At 46.4% G+C, this 20,996-nt stretch overlaps 1 protein-coding gene across 2 annotated transcripts in view; it reads left to right on the top strand.

Moving 5' to 3' along the window:
- The window catches only part of STK39 (serine/threonine kinase 39), a 262,001-nt gene that overhangs the window by 180,371 nt on the left and 60,634 nt on the right, over window positions 1-20,996 (top strand). For both annotated transcript variants that reach the window (XM_077830249.1, XM_077830248.1), the window contains exon 17: window positions 18,918-18,982. In XM_077830249.1, the coding sequence (XP_077686375.1) occupies window positions 18,918-18,982 (65 nt within the window). The remainder of the gene's footprint in view (window positions 1-18,917; window positions 18,983-20,996) is intronic.

The following is a 20,996-nucleotide window of genomic DNA, read 5'->3' as shown; positions in this document are numbered from 1 at the left end:
ATAAAGAGGTTCGGAGGGTGTTTTGTAGGTTGGTTACAAAGTCCAGAATGTTAGTTCCTGGAGAAGGTGTAAATCCCTCCCATTGCTGCTTCACCAACTGCAATGGCCCCTTAACCTCACGGCCATATACAAGTTCAAATGGGGAAAACCCTAAACTGGGATGTGGTACAGCTCTGTAGGCAAAGAGCAACTGCTGCAACACTAGGTCCCAATCATTGGAGTGCTCATTTACGAATTTACGTATCATGGCCCCCAAAGTTCCATTAAACTTCTCCACCATGCCATTTGTTTGATGGTGGTAAGGAGTGGCAACCAAGTGATTTACCCCATGAGCTTCCCAAAGGTTTTTCATAGTTCCTGCCAGGAAATTAGTCCCTGCATCTGTGAGGATGTCGGAGGGCCAACCTACCCTGGCAAAAATGTCTGCTAGTGCCTGGCATACACTTTTAGCCCTGGTGTTGCTTAGAGCTACTGCTTCCGGCCATCGGGTGGCAAAATCCATGAAAGTCAGTATGTACTGCTTTCCTCTGGGTGTCTTTTTCGGAAAAGGACCCAGAATATCCACAGCTACTCGCTGAAATGGAACTTCAATGATGGGGAGTGGCTGGAGAGGGGCTTTGACCTGGTCTTGGGGTTTTCCCACTCTTTGGCACACCTCACAAGACTGGACATAGGTAGAAACATCCTTTCCCATTCCCTCCCAGTGGAATGACCCCCCCAAACGGTCTTTGGTCCTGTTCACCCCAGCATGGCCACTAGGGTGATCGTGGGCTAAGCTCAAGAGCTTGGCCCGGTATTTAGTTGGAACTACCAACTGTCTCTGAGGATGCCAGTCTTCCTGGTGTCTACCAGAAAGAGTTTCCTTGTATAAAAGTCCTCTTTCTACAACAAACCTGGATCGATTAGAAGAGCTGAGAGGCGGTGGGTTGCTCCGTGCCGCTGTCCAAGCTCTCTGGAGGCTTTCATCTGCTTCCTGTTCGGTCTGGAACTGTTCCCTTGATGCTGGAGACATCAGTCCCTCATTGGATTGTGGACCTAGGCTTGGTCCCTCTGGAAGCAATATAGGGGATGGAGCTGTTTCTGTTGACTGTGAACCGCTCTCCGCTGGTGCACTATGTTGGGATTCAGGCTCCGGCTGAGCCTCTTGTGTAGGGTTATCGGCTGCTGCCAGTTCAGGTTCAGTGGGGCCCTCTGGTGTTGAGGTTGCAAGTACTGGATTCAGTGCTGACACAGGGTCTGGTGTTGGTTGTTCGGCTGGTTCCGGTTCTGGGACTGGTTCCGTCTGGGTCTCTGGGACTGGATCCACTACTGCTGTTGCAGACATTGGCCTAAGGTCCAGGTCCATCACCTCTGACTGGGTCCTGATAGCAGTTTCCGGAACAGAGCTAGGCCTCACGGCTTGTTTAGCCTGGCTGCGGGTGACCGTTCCCACCCTCTTGGCCTGCTTCACATGATTGGCCAAGTCTTCCCCCAACAGCATGGGGATGGGATAATCATCATAGACTGCAAAAGTCCACATTCCTGACCAGCCCTTGTACTGGACAGGCAACTTGGCTGTAGGCAAATTGAAAGAGTTGGACTTGAAGGGTTGAATCGTCACTTGGATCTCTGGGTTGATTAAATTGGGGTCCACTAAGGAAGCATGGATAGCTGACACTTGTGCTCCGGTGTCCCTCCACGCGGTGACCTTCTTCCCGCCCACACTCACAGTTTCCCTCCGCTCTAAGGGTATCTGGGAAGTATCTGGGCCTGTGGACCTCTGGTGTGATTCCGGTGCAATGAACTGTAATCTGTTGGGGTTCTTGGGGCAGTTGGCCTTTACATGCCCCAGCTCGTTACATTTAAAACATCGTCCAGCTGACGGGTCACTGGGGCGAGGAGGGTTGCTGGAGAACGGGGTGGCAGGACGATAAGGGGTCTGGAGGGTTCTTTGGGAGGTAGGTGGGGCCTTGGGCGGCCCCCGGTAATAGGGTGTGGTCTGGGGTGGTCCCTTCTGGTCTCCGCTCCAACTGCGACCAGTTTTCTTCTTCTCTGCCACCTCCACCCATCTGGCTCCAATCTCTCCTGCCTCGATTACAGTTTTGGGTTTCCCATCTAGGATGTATCTTTCTATTTCCTCAGGAACACCCTCTAAGAACTGTTCCATTTGCATTAGGAAGGGCAAATTTACTGGAGATTCAACACTTGCTCCTGATATCCAGGCATCCCAATGTTTCACAATGTGGTAGGCATGTCGGGTAAATGACATGTCTGGTTTCCACCTTAGGGCTCTGAACCTCCGACGAGACTGCTCGGGTGTTATCCCCATTCTGACTCTCGCCTTGGATTTAAACAGTTCATACTTGTTCATGTGTTCTTTAGGCATTTCAGCTGCCACCTCAGCTAAGGGTCCACTGAGCTGCGGCCTCAGCTCTACCATGTACTGGTCAGTAGAGAGGTTGTATCCAAGGCAGGCCCTTTCGAAGTTTTCTAGGAAGGCCTCAGTATCATCGCCTGCCTTGTAGGTGGGGAACTTTCTGGGATGGGAAGTGGTACTTGGAGAAGGATTACTAGGGTTTGTTGGGATATTCTGCTGAGCCTTTATCTTCTCCATCTCCTCCACATACTTCCTCTCTTTTTCCTTCTCCTCCAGTTCTTTGTCCCTCGCTTCCATAGCTCTCCTGTGAGCAGCCGCTTGGTGTTGTTCTGCCTCCCTTTCTTGTTCCTTCTTCAGCCGCATGAGTTCTATCTGTCTTTCATGTTCCCTTTGTCTTTCCTCAGCCTGAAATTTGGCTAATTCCAGCTGTAGTCGAGCTGAGGATTTGGTCATTCTAACCTCTCTGTTTTTAACTAACTTTACACCCGAGGTTTAGAAATAAACAAACAAAACTTGGCTGTAAAATTTTGCTGTGCTGGAATAGAATACCTATTCTCTGATAGTGATTGTCAGCCTACAGAAAAAGACAATTCCCTTGTCTCTGTTCTGGGCCCAACTTAAAGCAAAAAACCTCCAAACTACTTGGAAACCTGCTTACCCAGCCCAAAGAAAAAGCAAATGGGTAGAACACACACCCCCTATTTACTTTTAGGAAGAAAAGAAAAAAAAAAACCTCTGGGTTGGAAGACTGTGAATTTCCCTGCAGGAGTTAAGTACCCTGCCTCCAGGCAAAGAAAACCTGCAATTCACAAGATAATCCCCTTTTGTCTCTGCTTGGCCACAAAGCAGGGAAAACCCAAGATGCTTTCAGTTTCAAAGCTGCTTCAAAGCCACAGGAAAAAAAAATTCCTTTTTAAAATCTGTATTTCTAGTTCAAAAAATCTCAACTGGATCTCAAAATGATTTCAGGTTAATCCCACCACTATGCCACCATGTCAAGGTTCCTCCCCCACTCTGAACTCTAGGGTACAGATGTGGGGACCTGCATGAAAAACCTCCTAAGCTTATCTTTACCAGCTTAAGTCAAAACTTCCCCAAGGTACAAAGTATTCCACCCGTGGTCCTTGGAATGGCCGCTACCACCACCAAACTAATACTGGTTACTGGGGAAGAGCTGTTTGGACGCGTCTTTCCCCCCAAAATACTTCCCAAAACCCTGCACCCCACTTCCTGGACAAGGTTTGGTAAAAAGCCTCACCAATTTGCCTAGGTGACTACAGACCCAGACCCTTGGATCTTAAGAACAATGAACAATCCTCCCAACACTTGCACCCCCCCTTTCCTGGGAAATGTTGGATAAAAAGCCTCACCAATTTGCATAGGTGACCACAGACCCAAACCCTTGGATCTGAGAACAATGAAAAAGCATTCAGTCTTTTACAAGAAGACTTTTAATAGAAAATAGAAGTAAATAGAAATAAAGAAATCCCCCCTGTAAAATCAGGATGGTAGATATCTTACAGGGTAATTAGATTCAAAAACATAGAGAACCCCTCTAGGCAAAACCTTAAGTTACAAAAAAGATACACAGACAGAAATAGTTATTCTATTCAGCACAATTCTTTTCTCAGCCATTTAAAGAAATCATAATCTAACACATACCTAGCTAGATTACTTACTAAAAGTTCTAAGACTCCATTCCTGTTCTGTCCCTGGCAAAAGCAGCATACAGACAGACACAGACCCTTTGTTTCTCTCCCTCCTCCCAGCTTTTGAAAGTATCTTGTCTCCTCATTGGTCATTTTGGTCAGGTGCCAGCGAGGTTACCTTTAGCTTCTTAACCCTTTACAGGTGAGAGGAGCTTTCCCCTGGCCAGGAGGAATTTCAAAGGGGTTTACCCTTCCCCTTATATTTATGACACATGCACAGGAAAAACTACAATAATCCTAGATGGCCCTTCCTCCACTTCACTGTTCCTCTCCAGCCAAAACTGCTTTGGCTCTCTCTAAGTCTTCTTTGAGTGCTTGCTCATGTCAATTCCATTCTAGGTGTGCATGTGCCCACGTGTGTAGCCATCAAAGATTTTTGCCTCAGCAGTACCCGTAAGGCCAGCTGTGGCGCCCTCTGGAATGCAGCACTATCATGCTGCAGTATCAGGCACTGCCAGCCCTATGCACTTTCAGTTCCTTCTTACCACCCATGGTGCTCAGTCGGAGCATCTTTCTTGCTTAGCAGGAGCTAGTGGTAGTCCACCATTCCGAACTTCATGCCTTAAAGCCATTGTATATAGTTCGCTTTGCTCGTCTTAAGTAGTTGTTAAGTGTTAGTAGTTAGGGTTCCAGCAGGGCTTTGCCCCAGGTCGGGCATGCCCCAGTCTCCCAGGTTCAAGCCCTGCTTGCACTGCAGCAGGCCTATGCCTGTGAGTGACCCCCACAGCAGCTTCCTTAAGTGCCTGGGGGAGTCCCATGTTAAGGAGCAGAGCCGGATCTGCAAAAACTTTTGGCCCTTCACCCAGAAGGAACGGGACATCAACCTTAGGGCTCTCCTGATGGAGGCTGCCCTCCACCCAGCTTCCGAGCCATTGGGGTAGGTCACGCCGAGTGCCTCGGCTTCCATGCACAGTACACCACCGGCACCCGACTCCTCCCAGCACCTTTTGCCATTGCCGGTGCCGAAGAGGAAGGCCAAGAAGCGCTCCCTGGCACTGAGCAAGAAGGCCCAGCCGTTATCTATCAAGGGACCCGGGACTGCCCACCAGACTGCTCTGGAGCCACGTGATCATGCCTCCCCTGCTGGGGTGCCACGCTTCCTTAAAGGTCTGCCACTGACTCTCTTGGGAGTGGTATGGGATCCGCACTCCTGTCTGCATCTTAATCATCCCTGTCTCCCGCAGCGCAAAGAGAGCACAGGTCTCCACCTGCTCCAATAACAACCCCAGTGCCATAGGACCCAGCTAAGGCTCCCCAAGAGAGCAACCCCACAATTAAGATCCTCAGGGCACAGGAGAACAATGCTGGTCACTGAACAGAAGGCATCGCTCTTTTCTGCCACATTCGGAATTCCGGGACAGATTCCAGTCCTGTCACTGGTCACGCAGGTGAGCTTCCAGATCCCTGTGGCGCTACTCTCCGGCACAGAGCCAACACTCCCCTTACTATCCCCGGCACCGCTCACTGTCTCAACGGTCGTCCTCCAGGTGTCAGTCCCAGTCACCAGCACAGTGGGAATGGTCCTGGTTCCGGTCCGCCTGGAACCGCGACCGCTCTCCACGGGACAGTTACCATTCAATTATGCCCATGCAACGGTCACCTGTAGCCATGATCAGCAAAAAAAAATGCAGGTGTCGATGGCTCCTCCCTGGTCACTGGAAGGGGGTTCCTCCGGTACGGAGGACTAGTTCAGCCCGTCACCACGGTCTCATCAGTGTGACCGCAGTGGCAGCACGGCCAGTGGCCAGCGCAGTGGCCTTATTGGAGCGTGTGGGCCGTACCAGTTGTGGTGATGCCTCCTTCACAGCACTCCTCGGTGGCCATGATGGAACATCGGGCGGTGGCCCCACTGGCACCGGACCTGGTACTGGAAGCCCGATGTGAGGTAAGGGCGGAGGAACCTGTGCCCACCCCAAAGCCTCTTTCTCTGGTGGTCGAGAGTCCAGCACCCGCACTGGCGGTCCAGTCTTCCTCCTTCCTGCCCCCTCCCACCATTTTCCAGTCCCTGTTCAGGGACCCGTCTCATGAGCAACTCCTTCTTCAGCAGGTAGAGACGCTCCTGGGTTTGGGGGCTGTGGAGAAGATTCCTCAGGACATGGAAGAAAGAGGATTCTACCCCCGCTACTTCCTAATCCCAAAGGCCAAAGGGGGCCTCAGCAGGGCCGGTGCAAGGATATTTTGTGCCCTAGGAGAAACTTCCACCTTGTGCTCCCCCTTCGCCCCCCCCAGACTCACACACAATTGACACAAAGTATTAGCGAAATGATGCAGCAGCAATTGCCAGAGTCTTAGATCTGAAAGAACTCAACAAAAATAGTTAGCCTCAGTTGACAACCTCCGAAAACTAGCAAACGTAGCATGATAAACAGCCTGTCAGAACAGGTAACGGCTGCGCGCAACGAGAAAAATGACATCATTGCCCCTTTGTACTGTAGTGAAGCAGTACGTTTGTCCCACCCACCCCTGACACTCTCCCCGGAATACAGCCCTCCCCAGAGCCCCCCCGGCACACAACCCTCCTGCCTCCCCCCGGAGCCTGGCAAGGCACAGTGTCCCCCCCCACCTCCCCCAAAACCCAGACCAGCACACTCCGCCTCGCTCCACAGACTCCTCCCCAGCTGGCTTGGCCCGCTGGTCCCCCCCCCTCCCCAAAGCCTAGCCCAGCACACAAAGAGCCCCCCAGCCAGGCACACAGCCCCCACTTCACAGCGCCCAGCCAGACACGCAGCCCCCCTCGACCCTCCTGCGCCTTCTCCCTCCCCCAGCACACAGCCCCCCCCCCCCCGGCACACAGCACGCCCCCCCTCCCCACCCGCCAGCCCTGCCCGGCACATGGCTGAATTCTACTCCTGTCTCCAGAGCATGGCATGCAGCCCCCTCCGGCCAAGCTCGCCAGTGCCTCAGCCTGGCCGGCCCACGGGACCCTGCCCCCCACTCCAGAGCTTGGCATACAGCCTTCCCCCCGCCCTGCAGCCTGGCCAGCTACTCCCTGCCACCCCTTCCCCCAGAGCCTGGCACACAGGGTCCCTGTCCCCCCCGGCACCAGCAGGCCCCTGCCTCCCCCCTATGGGGCAGAGCCCCCTGGGCAGCACATGGAGCCCCCTCCCTGGCAGCCCGACCCGCCCCCCACAGCCTGCGTGCCCAGCGCTCCCTCCCCACTGCCTGCCTCATCTCCTCGGGTCCGGGGGAGCCGGGGCTGAGCACAGGGCTGGCACCTGCAGGGGGAGAGGCGGGGGGAGAGCGATCAGCGTGGGGAGGCGAGCCCAAGCCCACCCCACCCCACCTCCGCCCGGCCGCCTCCCACCTGCGAGCTCGTCACCACTCATCCTGTCGGAGCCTTTTTGGTGCCCCCAAATCTTGGCGCCCTAGGTGACTGCCTAGTGGTTACACCGGCCCTGGACCTCAGGCCCATCCTGGATCTGCGGGGCCTCAACAAGTCTCTCAAGAAGTTGAAGTTCCACATGGTCTCCCTGGCCTCTATCATCCTTTCCCTGGATCCAGGGGACTGGTACACCATTCTCAATGCTTACATTCATGTCTCCATATTCCCAGGCCACAGGCACTTCCTGCGTTTCATGGTGGCCGGACGTCACTTCCAGTTCATGGCATTACCCTTTGGCCTGTCTTCGGTCCCAGGGTGTTCACGAAATGCGTGGCACCAGTAGCAGCTTACCTGGGACATTGGGGGAGGTCCAGATCTTCCTGTATCTCAACGACTGGCTCATCAAGGGCAGGTTTCTGGTGCAGGTCTGCCAAAGCCTCGACCTGGTGTGATCCATCTGCAATGATCTGGGCCTGTTAATAAATACAGAAAAGTCCACATTAACACAGGTCCAACTCAGAGTTTATCGGAGCAGTTCTCGACTCCACATGGGCCAGGGCCTTCCTTCCGGAAGCGGTGCTTCCAGGCCATGTTGGACTTAATTGACCATGTGAAGAGCCATCTGCTTACCACAGCCCACATGTGTCTGTGACTGATGGGCAACATGGCCGCATGCACATATGTTGTCAACCATGCCCGTCTTCATCTATGATCTCTCCAGGCACGGCTGGCCTCGGTCTGTATCCCCAGCAGGCATGCCCTGGACCGAGTGTTCACAGTGCCAAGCCACGTCCTCTTGTCCTTGGACTGGTGGCTGGATCCATAGTCGATGCTGCAGGGGGTTCTCTTCGTGACTCTGTCTCCGTCGCTTAACCTGTTCTCAGACGTGTCGGACCCAGGCTGAGGAGCCTATCTGTGGCTACACAACAATCTGGCCCTTCATATCAATGTCAGGGAGCTCAAAGCGGTTCGCCTGGCCTACCAGGTGTTCTTGCCCCACGTGAAGGTCAGGGTGATGCAGGTCCTGCCCAACAATACCACTGCGATGTATTACATGAAGAGCCAGGTCTTCGGCCCTTTGTTGGGAAGCGCTCAGCCTCTGGGACTTTTGAGTGCGGTATGCCATTTATCTGGTAGCCACCCACCTGCCCAGATCCAAGAACGTCCTGGCAGATTGCCTCAGCAGGACCTTCTCATCTCACCACAAATGGTCACTCCATCCGGAGGTGCTCAGTCTCATCATCCGCAGGTTGGGGGCTCCCAGATGGACCCCAGGCAGAACAGGAAGTGCCACGTTTTGTTTTGTGCTGGGCAGGGACAAGGGCTCCCTGTCAGATGCCTTCCTGATTCCATGGTCGGGATGCTGATGTACGCATTCCCGGCAGAGCTGCTAATCCACAGATTCTGCTCAAGGTAAAGCAAGACAAAGCAATGATCAGCTTCATAGCCTTGTCAACACTGTTTCAGCATGCTGCTGAGTCTCTCGGTAGCCACCCTGCTTCAGCTACCTCTTCGGTCAGATCTGCTGTCACAGAACCACGGCAACTTGCTGCACCCGAACCTGGGGTCACTGCACTTCACGGCTTGGCTGCTGCGTGGCTGAGTGGGAACGAACGGGGGTCTTCCACTGGTGTCCATCAGGTCCTGCTGGGCAGCAGAAAACCGTCCACTAGGGCTACATATGTGGCAAAGTGGAAACTGTTCAGATGTTGGGCTGTGGACTGACATGTTAGTGCGGATGAGGCCCTGCTGCAGGACATACTGGACTATTTACTGCACCTTAAGCAGCAGGGCCTATCACTATCTTTGATCAGTGTACAATTGGCAGCCATTTCGGCGTTCCACCCTCTCCTTCAAGGCCAGTTGGTCTTCGCCCATCCCATGACGGGGCGTTCCTCCTTCGAACTCTTGGCTTCCTGCTTCCTTCTGCTTCTCTTCTGGAAGGTCGCCTTCCGGGTCGCTATAACTTCAGCTTGTAGGGTGTCTGAGATCAGGGCTCTCACATTGGAGCCACCCTATATGGTCTTCTGTAGGGATAAGGTCCAGCTACATCCGCACCAAACCTTTCTGCCCAAGGTCATCTCCCAGTTCCACACTAGTCAGGATATTTACTTACCAGTCTTTTGCCCAAAGCCTCATGCAACGGATGAGGAGTGTGGGCTGCATACCCTGGACGTCAGTTGGGCACTGGCCTTCTACATTGATAGAACAAAGCCATTCCATAAGTCAACACAGAGTTCATTGCTGTCGCTGACCGGATGAAAGGTTACCAGTGTCAGCCCAGAGAATCTCATCTTGGATCACAGCCTGACTCCTCTACTGCTACAAGCTGACAAAGGTGCCCCCACGGGCGATCATTCAGCTAGGATGCAAGTGTCATCAACAGCCTTCCTGGTGCAGGTGCCAATCCAAAAGATCTGTTGGGCCACGACCTAGTTGTCTGTCCACCTGCTCGCATTGCACTACATGCTGACCCAGCAGGCTCGAGATGATGCTGGCTTTGGCAGAGGAGTGCTGCAAGCTGCAAGACTGTGAACTCCAAGCCTTCCTCCGTTGATTCTGCTTGTGAGTCATCTAAAATGGAATTGACATGAGCAAGCACTCTAAAAAGAAAAACCGGTTACCTACCTTTTGTAACTGCTGTTCTTCAAGATGTGTTGCTCATGTCCATTACTGACCCTCCTGCCCCTCTGGCAAAGTTGTTGGCAAGAAGGAACAAAGAGGGCGTAGGGCTGGCGGCGCTTAATATACCATGGTATGAGCGCAGCACTCCAAAGGGCACCACATCTGGCTAAGGCAAAAATCTCTAAGGCAAAAATTACTGCTAAGGCAAATTCCAGAGTAACAGCCGTGTTAGTCTGTATTCGCAAAAAGGAAAGGAGTACTTGTGGCACCTTAGAGACTAACCAATTTATTTGAGCATCAGCTTTCGTGAGCTACAGCTCACTTCATCGGATGCATAAATAAATTGGTTAGTCTCTAAGGTGCCACAAGTACTCCTTTCCTTTTTGCTAAGGCAAAAATCTCCAAAGGCCGCACATGTGGGCGCGTACACCTAGAATGGAGTGGACATGAGCAACATATCTCAGAGAGCAACAGTTAGAAAGGTAAGTAACCATTTTTTCTTGTCCTTTTAGCTAGCTGAGAATATGATTCTCCTTAAACCATGTTTTCTGAAGTTCCAAATCAATTTGTTGCACAGGAGAGTATCACATGCTGAAATCCAGATAAACCACATCCACTGTTTTTATCTTTATCTACCAATTCAGCAATGTACCTTGAGAATTCAAACACATTTGTGAAGCTTAATCTTTCTTTGAATTCCTGATGACAGCTCCTTTATAAATAATGCATTTCAAAATGTTTTTCCTTATCAATGTGTCCAATGTCTTCCTCACAATAGAAGTCAGACTTACAGCTTTGTTGATATCTGTCTCTTTTGTTCCTTTCTTATAAGAAATGTCAGCTACCGTCCAGTCCTCTGAATACCCACTCCTTAGTGAGCAATCGCAGATCATCTCCAAATGCTGTAATAGTTCTCTGGCTGCTTTTCTTAAACAGCTTCTGATAAAAGGGACTTTTGCCTGTTATCTTGAATGTCTGCACTAAGGGAATAACTCACAAAAGCTTATGCTCAAATAAATTTGTTAGTCTCTAAGGTGCCACAAGTACTCCTTTTCTCCATACATTTATAAATCTTTTCTTAACCCCTGTTGAAGAAAACTTGAACTTCATTTAATAGCACCTTAGTTTCTCGTACAAACAATTCTGGCTGTTCAGTATAATACTAGGAGCAAAGTTAGAAGCAGAGAAATATTTATGTAACCAGAGTTTACAAACTTTCATGTTCTGGGATTGGATAGGTGTATAGATTAAGACACTTGCCCAGGGAGAAGAATTAATTTACATAATGGATAAACCAGAAATAAAATGCTAAGCATGCTATAAAACTTAGAATTTGCATTTGTCACTGACTTGCAAATGCGATTCAGTACTGCCCAGTCTGAGACATCAATGGGTATATAGCCCAGCAAACACCTTCTGACAAACTACTACCACAAGAATGTATAGATTAAATTCAGTTCTTTGGGCAGCTGTTTTCAAGAGCTCATTATTCCATTGGAGAGTGTCCCATCAATGCAACAGTCCCATTTCTCTCTAATGCCAGTAAAAAGGGGAAGCAGAATGAATTCTGAAGCCAGCAATCCCCAAGGCAGTTGCCATTTCATATAGTAATCTGCTTATCAAATGAAAATGCCAAAGTCACTGCCTACACGTAGGGAAATGTGGTTCAAAATGAAAAGGCCAATTTGGTGAGACTGAGCGCACACAGTAAACTTGGCGGGATAGTGTCCCACTACGTACAGGCTGTGTTTTGCTGTCTCCAAACAGGATTACCCACAGAACAATCAGCTGGAAAATAAAGCTGTCATTACTACTTCTCCTTTGGACTCCATGTTAAAAATATATACATATTTGGGAGAATGTAACTAGCTCCCAGTTAGCTGCTGAAGGTCTCACTGACCAAACTATCTAGCCTAAAATGTAATGATACAGTATATGCATACCATTATTTTCACTTTTTAAAGCAAATGGCTTATTTCAGAATTTAGCCTAGCATTTCTCTTCTCAGTGCCAGCAGCTGTACCCTAGAGGGTACAGAGTGGGTGGGAGGGACAGGGTTACCAAATAGAGAATCACTTTCTAAACGTTAGGAAGCCAGGAAGATTAATTAAAGGCTCCTCATCCATCTGAAAATGGAGAGGTGCATGAAAATGTTACCTTCTGGAGTGGGCCATAAATAATGTCTCAAACCTCTGGATTCTGTCTTGTGCTTTGTGTTTATGCCAGACGGCTCTGCCTCAGTTGACTGACTTGGTATTATAGTTGAAAAGCATTATTCATATTACTGGATTTACTATCTCATTAATTTTAATTTTTCCAGAGATTTTTCCCTATTCAGAAGTCATTGGGGTTAAAACTCCTGCTGTGTAGAGAATGTCAACTAACCAGCCACAACATTCTGTGACACTAGAAGAATAAAACTACAATTTGAGACTGATGAAAATGCAGTTAGCAAACTGTTTGTAACCCTGTAGATTGAAATGCCATTTACTTTTGTTGTGGTGGTGGTGTTGTCTCTAACTTGAATTAGATGTTTAGTCATTTTTACAAAGCTAAGATCTGATTTATCAGCTTGAAGCCTTGTTTGGAAAATGGTCATTTGTATTTGCAGGCTAAATAAATATAGGCAATTTCATAGAGGTGCAGTTTTTCTTTAGTTTTTCTTATTACATCTGTCATGAATTAGAGCAGTCCATGTGGTGTTTGCATAAATGTTGTTCTTGACCTTTTATTCTGCAGTGATTGTGAAGTTGCAGTAACATTATCAGGTTGACAGAGTGGCACAGCCATTTGTCGCTAAGCAAAGCCTTATGGTGGTATCTAGAATGAATTGTGGTCCATACACCAAATATATATCAAGTAGAAACCCAAAGGGACCTTAAAAAAAAAAAACCTCATTCACTGCTGTAAACAACAAAAAGCCTATTGTACTAAAAAAGTGCTGGTAACATTTGGAGAAAAAATTGATTCTGAGAAATACCATCAGGTACTCTTCTCTCTCTTTTTTTTTTTTTTTTTTCCCTCCAGGATATTGCTGCCACAGATTTTTCTCCTTAATTTTATTCATCTTCCCTCTACTTTTTACTCACATTTACTCTCTCTAACCTTATGGGAACGTTACCATAACATCTAAAGGATATCAGAAGCCAAAGTAAAGTTGAGACCCTCCAGCAACGTAGGGTGCTGGGAGAGCTAGGAATTCCCACCAGGAATTTCAGATTGGCAGTCACACTAATATAATCTGGATATGCAAGGTGGTGTTTATCCAAGAACTTTAAAGCACTTTACACAAAGTTCATGTCACCCAAGTGAGGTAAAATAGTCTTATAACCATCTTACAGACGAGGTCAACTGAAATACACACACATGTATGTTTTCCTTTGCTCCCACTTCTTCAAATATCTCATCTTAACAACTGGAGAAAGTTAACTCATAGCTGGGTCTCTCCACAGCACCACTTATCTCTCTGGAAATTTTGAATATTGTAAGAAATAAATGAGATAAGTACTGCTTATCTCAGTATAGGATTCCTCAAAGCACTAGTCATACAAAATAGACTTTGCATCCATTGACTTGCAATAGAAATACTGTCGTTGCGTGTCTTTTATTACTTCTCCTTCAATTTTGGATGAAGATGGTTTAATTTATTTTGTTTGTCTGCTCACTTCCCCAAAGCAAGTAAAGATAGAGCATAACATTTCTTAGATGGTCAGTGAAATCTTCACTCAACTTCATTCTTCTGATTTTTCCAACTAACAAAGGTGCTAAATAAGTAGATAGACTCATCTCTTCATTAATAAAGCCTAGGTAACAGTACCACTTACAAGACCTGCTCTTCTCCATTTCTTGCCTGATGCTATCAATAATTCTAGTAAGGGTGACCACTAGCAGCAACTGTAGTTAAGTTTATCACACACTGCCATTATAAACTCGTTTTCACTGGCTTCGGGCCCTGTGATTGGTGTGGATTTCTGCCTCTTTCATTTTCCTTAATTACAACTAAAAGGAAAGTAAACATTTTTAACTTAAACCCACAAAGAAATTCCATGTTAAATTTTAAATGCAATATTTTATATCTGCTTTGCTGTGTCTAGGTATTGTGAGGAAGACATGGAATGATTTTATATTGGCTATGTTGTATGACGTGGTTATGTCACACCTTAAATATAGAATTATATCTGTCACAAGTGAAGACTGCTTTAATTGCTCCTAAATCATCTCAGAGTCTGCATCTCTAGAGCATGTGCTTCTGCTTTCTCTTTTTGTCACTTAATTGAAACAATATTTCTGAAGGGATATCATTGGACTAAATGCCTAAAACGGTCAGCGGCATATCATTGGCTGGTGCTATTAGTTAATGTGGTTGTTTACATGGTGCCCAAAGGATGCTAGGAACTTTCCCAAAACCCCTACCAGCAGATTAAGCCAGGATCTTCACATTTGGATGCTTAAAGTTAGGCTCATAGGTTTCATCTTAAAAATCCAAACAACTGGCCTGACTTTCAGAGGTACTGTGAGCATCTGCTGCTCCCAGTGAAGTAAATCGGACCATGGGTGCTCCTAAAAATCAAGCCACATTTATTTAGCTTTCTAAATATGGATTTAGGTGGCCAGCGTTCGGTACTGAACTCTGAGTTGGCCTTACAGTCTAGATACAAAGCTTTGCAAATGTGAATAAAAAGCAAGGGGTTGGGTGGGAGAAAGGAGGGCAAGGCTTCAGTAAGATTGTACAGTTAGTCAGGTAGTTATGCGTGCCTTTTTCACTTGAAATGATGCTCATCACTTCTTGTGGGCATCGCAGAAGAAGTGAGCCTCCAAGAGGAATTTGAATGGGTGGTGTCTTGGTGGACCTAAATTGATGACACCATGGGGGGATATTCAATTTTATTCTCTGTGGTGTATATCTAGCCAGAAATGCAAACCATGCAGACTACAAATGGTCATGGCTGAAGCACTAGTTTTACTTCTTAAAACAAACAAAACCCAGCCAAACATTTCAACAGTGCACAATACAGGTAATAGAAAAACACATCTGGAATGCAAAAGGAATACCTCTAGCAAAACTTAAATGCTGCCTTTCAGAGGTGAGCTAACCTTTGTGTAAACATCAGCTCTGTTATGGATTCTAACATGTCTTCTGCTTTTATTCTTGAAGATAGTGCCTGGAAACATCTGTTGTGATTCCCTTAAATCCCCCTAATCTTCTTGTTGATAAAATGTTTCATGCTGTACTCGTAATATATCAGGGAAGTGCAGCAAAAAATAAAAGATAAACTTCTGTTCGTGAACCCATGGTCCAAATACTCTTAAATGTCTGCTTCCTGTGCTAAACTTCCAGGCAAAGTGAGCGTGTGATGTTAAAAATGTAGATGCACAAATAAAACTGTTTTTTATGGTCCTTAACCTCCACTTTTAGTAAGTATTACCTTTGAAACATATCTAGAATAATAATAAAATTGGTTGAATACAGGCATTTTGACATTTTTTACAGGAAAGTAAAAGTGTTTTTAAAATATAAACATAGCATTAGGATAAGCAATCAGTTGAGTGGTCATCTTTGCTGTTTTTGCTTTGAGATGACTAAAAGAATTTGAATTTCTAAGGTCCCTGAGATGCAGGATCGACAACTGGAGACCATAGTTTTTAAGATGATCATTCAAATAGCTAAGAGTTCAGTGCTGCTTTCCACTACGTAACATTGCATTATATTGACAAGGGCTGTTGTGCATATCAGTGCAGCGCAGTAGCTATGTCTTAGAGGGAAGATTGAAGCCCTTCGTTTGACTGGAATAGCAGCAGCAGCAGAATGGAAATAACCCACAGCAAGTCAGCAAATAGTCAGTGTTAACTAAAAGTCAACTCTTCTTGATGAAGAGATGTAAAATTGAAACTGAACGTTTAAATTAAAAGATCCATTTAATTCAGTGATGCCAATTGACACCAGCTGAGAATCTACCCCTTACTTTTCAGCAGAATATTGGATTTTAGATAAGTCACAAACACTGCCTGAAGTACATGGTATCATGATGAAATTCCAGTCATAATAGTGTTACACAGATCTGTCCTGCTTTCAGCAGATGGGAGGCAATGTGCCTCATATTATATATTTACTTGGTCTAAGTATTATTCTAATTCACTTTTGTTTTAAATGTGCACTATATTTTGACTGGGTAGAATGTGGACTGTAGAGGCTAGAATAAGATTGATCTGTGCTTTAGAGAAGTGAGTTTTCTGATTAAAACAAAAGCTGTGGATGAGTAGAATAAAAAATCAATGGAATTTTAAATAAGAAAAACACTTCAATTTGAAATGGATTAATCCAATTGTACAAGCAAACTTCTTGTCACTTTCACAGTTTACCTTACAGAATTCTTTAGTGTTTGGCCTTAAAGTTTCAAGCATCCTTTCTACTATTTCTAGATTCCTTTTCTAGCTAGAGAGGGTCAAGTTCTGCCCCAGGTTTTCTGCATACCACCTGTCATAAATATAAAGGGGAGGGTAAACCTCTTTGAAATCCCTCTTGGCCAGGGGAAAGCTCCTCTCACCTGTAAAGGGTTAAGAAGCTAAAGGTAACCTCGCTGGCACCTGACCAAAATGACCAATGAGGAGACAAGATACTTTCAAAAGCTGGGAGGAGGGAGAGAAACAAAGGGTCTGGGTCTGTCTGTAGTCGTCTTGGCCTGGGATAGACCAGGAATGGAGTCTTAGAACTTTTAGTAAGTAATCTAGCTAGGTATGTGTTAGATTATGATTTCTTTAAATGGCTGAGAAAAGAATTGTGCTGAATAGAATAACTATTTCTGTCTGTGTATCTTTTTTGTAACTTAAGGTTTTGCCTAGAGGGGTTCTCTATGTTTTTGAATCTAATTACCCTGTAAGATATCTACCATCCTGATTTTTCAGGGGGAATTTCTTTATTTCTATTTACTTCTATTTTTTATTAAAAGTCTTCTTGTAAAAAACTGAATGCTTTTTCATTGTTCTCAGATCCAAGGGTTTGGGTCTGTGGTCACCTATGCAAATTGGTGAGGCTTTTTATCCAACATTTCCCAGGAAAGGGGGGTGCAAGTGTTGGGAGGATTGTTCATTGTTCTTAAGATCCAAGGGTCTGGGTCTGTAGTCACCTAGGCAAATTGGTGAGGCTTTTTACCAAACCTTGTCCAGGAAGTGGGGTGCAGGGTTTTGGGAAGTATTTTGGGGGGAAAGACGCGTCCAAACAGCTCTTCCCCAGTAACCAGTATTAGTTTGGTGGTGGTAGCGGCCAGTCCAAGGACAACGGGGGGGAATATTTTGTACCTTGGGGAAGTTTTGACCTAAGCTGGTAAAGATAAGCTTAGGAGGTTTTTTCATGCAGGTCCCCACATCTGTACCCTAGAGTTCAGAGTGGGGGAGGAACCTTGACACCACTCCCACCCAAAACCGTGGTAATGGTGAACACGTACCTTAAGGTAGAAATGAAACCCATTTCCCTCCCATGTTTGGCATGGTTGCATGGAAGCTAAACTATATTTTTTTAAAATAAGTTACCAAATTAAATAACTCTAGTTCCTTATATGGGACAAAATTCCACCCTGGAATGTGTGGTAAATTCTATTGGGACAGTACACATTTACTCCGGAGTGGAGTTTGGACCATGGTGAGTACCAGTAGTAATTAGATTTCTATTTCCTCAGTCAGTTCTGAGTGGTACTTTTTTAATGTATATCTAGTGGCAGGGAGACCAGGGATTTTAAGAAGTGTCAACATGCAAACCAATAAACCATGGTGTGCTTTCTGCATTTTTATACAATCAACAGAAAGGAAGCATGTAGAGGAAAACATTGCTTTAGTAAAACACTGGATTTCTCCATTTTGCTGCAGTAATCTGTCCTACGTATTCAGAAACCTCCACTACTTGAGTACCCTTCCTGTACTCTGTTGAAGAGTGCATATGGACTCTACAGCTCTACTGAGACCGGAGCCTCTCTTTCATGGTGATGTCCTGGCAATGGTACTGACGCTCAAAAGACGGCATTGAACAGAGGCTGACAGTGATTCATTCTGAACTAGCTACTGCAGAATCCTGTAATGTGCAAGGTTGTGTAGAGCAGGTTTAACAAACCATTGAACTTGAAAACAGTCAAATGAATCTGCCAAGATTAACATCTAAATAGGTTGACTAATAGACAAGTCAAGTACTTTCACTAAAAAAGGATTTACTGTTTTTCTTTGTCCTCTCTTATTTTTTAAAAAGGCAGAAATAGTTCTAACATCACTCCCGTTGGTAGCATACCGACTCATTATTGCGTTTCTAACTCTTGTCATGAGGCTGAAAATATTGGTGACAGTATTTGGTTTCTGTGTTGATTCATTTAAATTAGTTTTAGGTCACAAAAAGTCATTTAGCTTTCCTGGTGTGCTTTCTAAATATTTTTTTCCCTTCAGTTTCAAGAGCGAAACTTGTCAGACTATTTATTTGAATTGGCCATGTTGGCCAGACAAGTTTCCTTATACCCTCTGAATGCCTATAATCTTCCAGGGTAGATACTCCATTGTACTCAATATGTACTCTAACACAGCAGAAACTGTTACCATAGAGAGAGAGATCTAGCCGTGGGCTAGCAAAAGGCAAGAAGAATGGAAAAATGTATTATTACCCCCACAAATATTCCCCTCTCCACTTTCCTGTAAATTAAAGATTGTACACTGTAATGTACATAATAGATTCTAGACCTATGTGCTGCTCTGTTAGTAACTGTAGCATTCTTTGTAGCCCAGCAGTAATTTAGCCATTTAAGTGGTATATTACGGGGGTGTGTATGCGTGCGCACTAGTGGAATTGCTCCCATCTGAATCAGTGTCTTGAAAGAGAACCCTATTTAATGCTATTTTCTGTGTATGTCACTTTTCACAATTTATCTTACAGTTGCTGCTAATTTACAGAAGATAGTAGATGATCCTCAGGCCTTGAAAACATTGACTTTTAAATTGGTAAGTAAAAGGTTCTTGGTGACAAAACGATACGCACAGAAAATAATTACTAATATTTCAAGCAAACTTTTTTTAGCTTCTGATCTGTTATTGGCTGTTCTTCTGTACAGAACATTTACATTTTTGAACAGTGTACAAACTAACAGGAAAATAGAAAGCGGAACAAGCTTTGCCACAAGCCACTGTTTAGAATGCTATGATCTAGTAATGCCTGGGCAATGCATTCCATTGGAACACACAACTGTCCTGGGTGTTCTGCAATTGCTGGTGGCAGTAGTGCAGGAGTGGGCAAACTACGGCCCGCGGGCCATGTCTGGCCTGTCAGACCTTTAAATTCAGCCCTTCAGCTTCCGCCGGGGAACGGGGTCTGGGGTTGCCCTGCTCTGGCACTCCAGCCGGGGAGCGAGGTCGGGGGATTGCCCTGCTCTGCATACGCTATTGTTCCGCGCGGCTCCTGGAAGCAGCGGCATGTCCCCGCTCTGGCTCCTACATGTAGGAGCAGCCAGGGGGCTCCGCACGCTGTCCCCACCCCAAGCGCTGCTCTGCAGCTCCCGTTGGCCAGGAATGGTGGCCAGTGGGAGCTACTGGGGTGGCACCTGCAGACGGGGCAGCATACCGAGCCGTCTGGCTAGCGCTGCACCTCTGTGTAGGAGCCAAAAGGGGGACATGCCGCTGCTTCCGGGAGCTGCTTGAGGTAAACGCTGACTGGAACCTGCACCCCGACCTCCTCCCTGCCCCAGCCCTGATCCCCCCTCCTGCCCTCTGAACCCCTCGGTCCCAGCCCAGAGCAACCTCCTGCACCCCAAACCCCTCATCCCCAGCCCCACCGCAGAGCCTGCACCCCCAGCTAGAGCCCCAGCCCAGAGCCCCCACCCGCACCTTGAACCCATTTCTGGCCCCACCCCGGAGCCTACACCCCCTCCTGTATCCCAATTTTGCGAGCATTCATGGTCCGCCATACAATTTCCATACCTGGATGTGGCCCTCAGGCCAAAAAGTTTGCCCAACCCTGCGCTAGCTTGTTGCAAAGAATTGGACATCATTTTTACCTTCGTCCATTTGAACCAGTACAATGCTTGAGGGATCTTCTCTAGACTGGGAGAAAGCCATTGAATTCAGTCCTCTAAATCCATTCCTCAGTGCAATAGTTTGTGGTTGGAAACTACCCAGAAGTCCATGTAGGAGGTCCCAGAATGCATTCATATAATCGTGGCTGTAAGGCAGGTTGTGTATGGATGTGTCAGTCTGTCGTTAGTTAAAAACCAAGTTGCTGTGTGGATAGGCCATGCTATTGGGAGGGAAAACAAGAGAAACAATTATACAATCTCTGTCCCTACAATGGTTTCCCCACTGAGTGTCGGAGAACTCAGTGAAGGGTCTCCAGCTACGGTATTACATTCTTGGTACTTTTTAAGTAAAACAAGTTGGGAATCTTGGTGCAAACAACCATTTTACTGATCTCTGCCAATGTATCTGAACCATGTACATGAATTAAAGTGAATTCAAAGCTACACTCTCCTAATAAAGCTTTCCTGTGGAGCCAAGTATTCTTAGCTGTAGGGGGGAGAGAGCACATCGTACAAGGTGAATATATAAAGGTCTAATGTGACTGGGAGCTATTGTAGAGCCACTCAAGTGAAAGCCTAATGAACAAGAAGTAACACTAACTCCAACCATCAAATCACAATAATGGGCTCTAATGGACAGGCATATTTTTTAATGGCATACTCACACCAGTAAATAATGACTGTAGTCTCTGGTCTGCCTGTGAAATAGCGTGATGGGAATGGCATTCAGGTCACTCAAAATAAATATGAAGTCAAGATGTAGCAAATAGTTGCCATAGCAATGGCACATAATCCAGCTTTTATCTCACTTACTGCTATTTTGCTACTTTTAATAAATGTTGATAAAAGTTGACCAAAATGATCATCTTCGATATACAAATCTATAGATGCCTGAAGTCCCTGTCAAAACAATACAAGATGTATTAATATAAATTTAACCTTACATT

This window comes from Eretmochelys imbricata, chromosome 11 (genome assembly GCF_965152235.1).
Source record: "Eretmochelys imbricata isolate rEreImb1 chromosome 11, rEreImb1.hap1, whole genome shotgun sequence".
Taxonomy (NCBI): Eukaryota; Metazoa; Chordata; order Testudines; family Cheloniidae; genus Eretmochelys; species Eretmochelys imbricata.
This window is presented reverse-complemented; position numbering and strand designations above follow the sequence as displayed.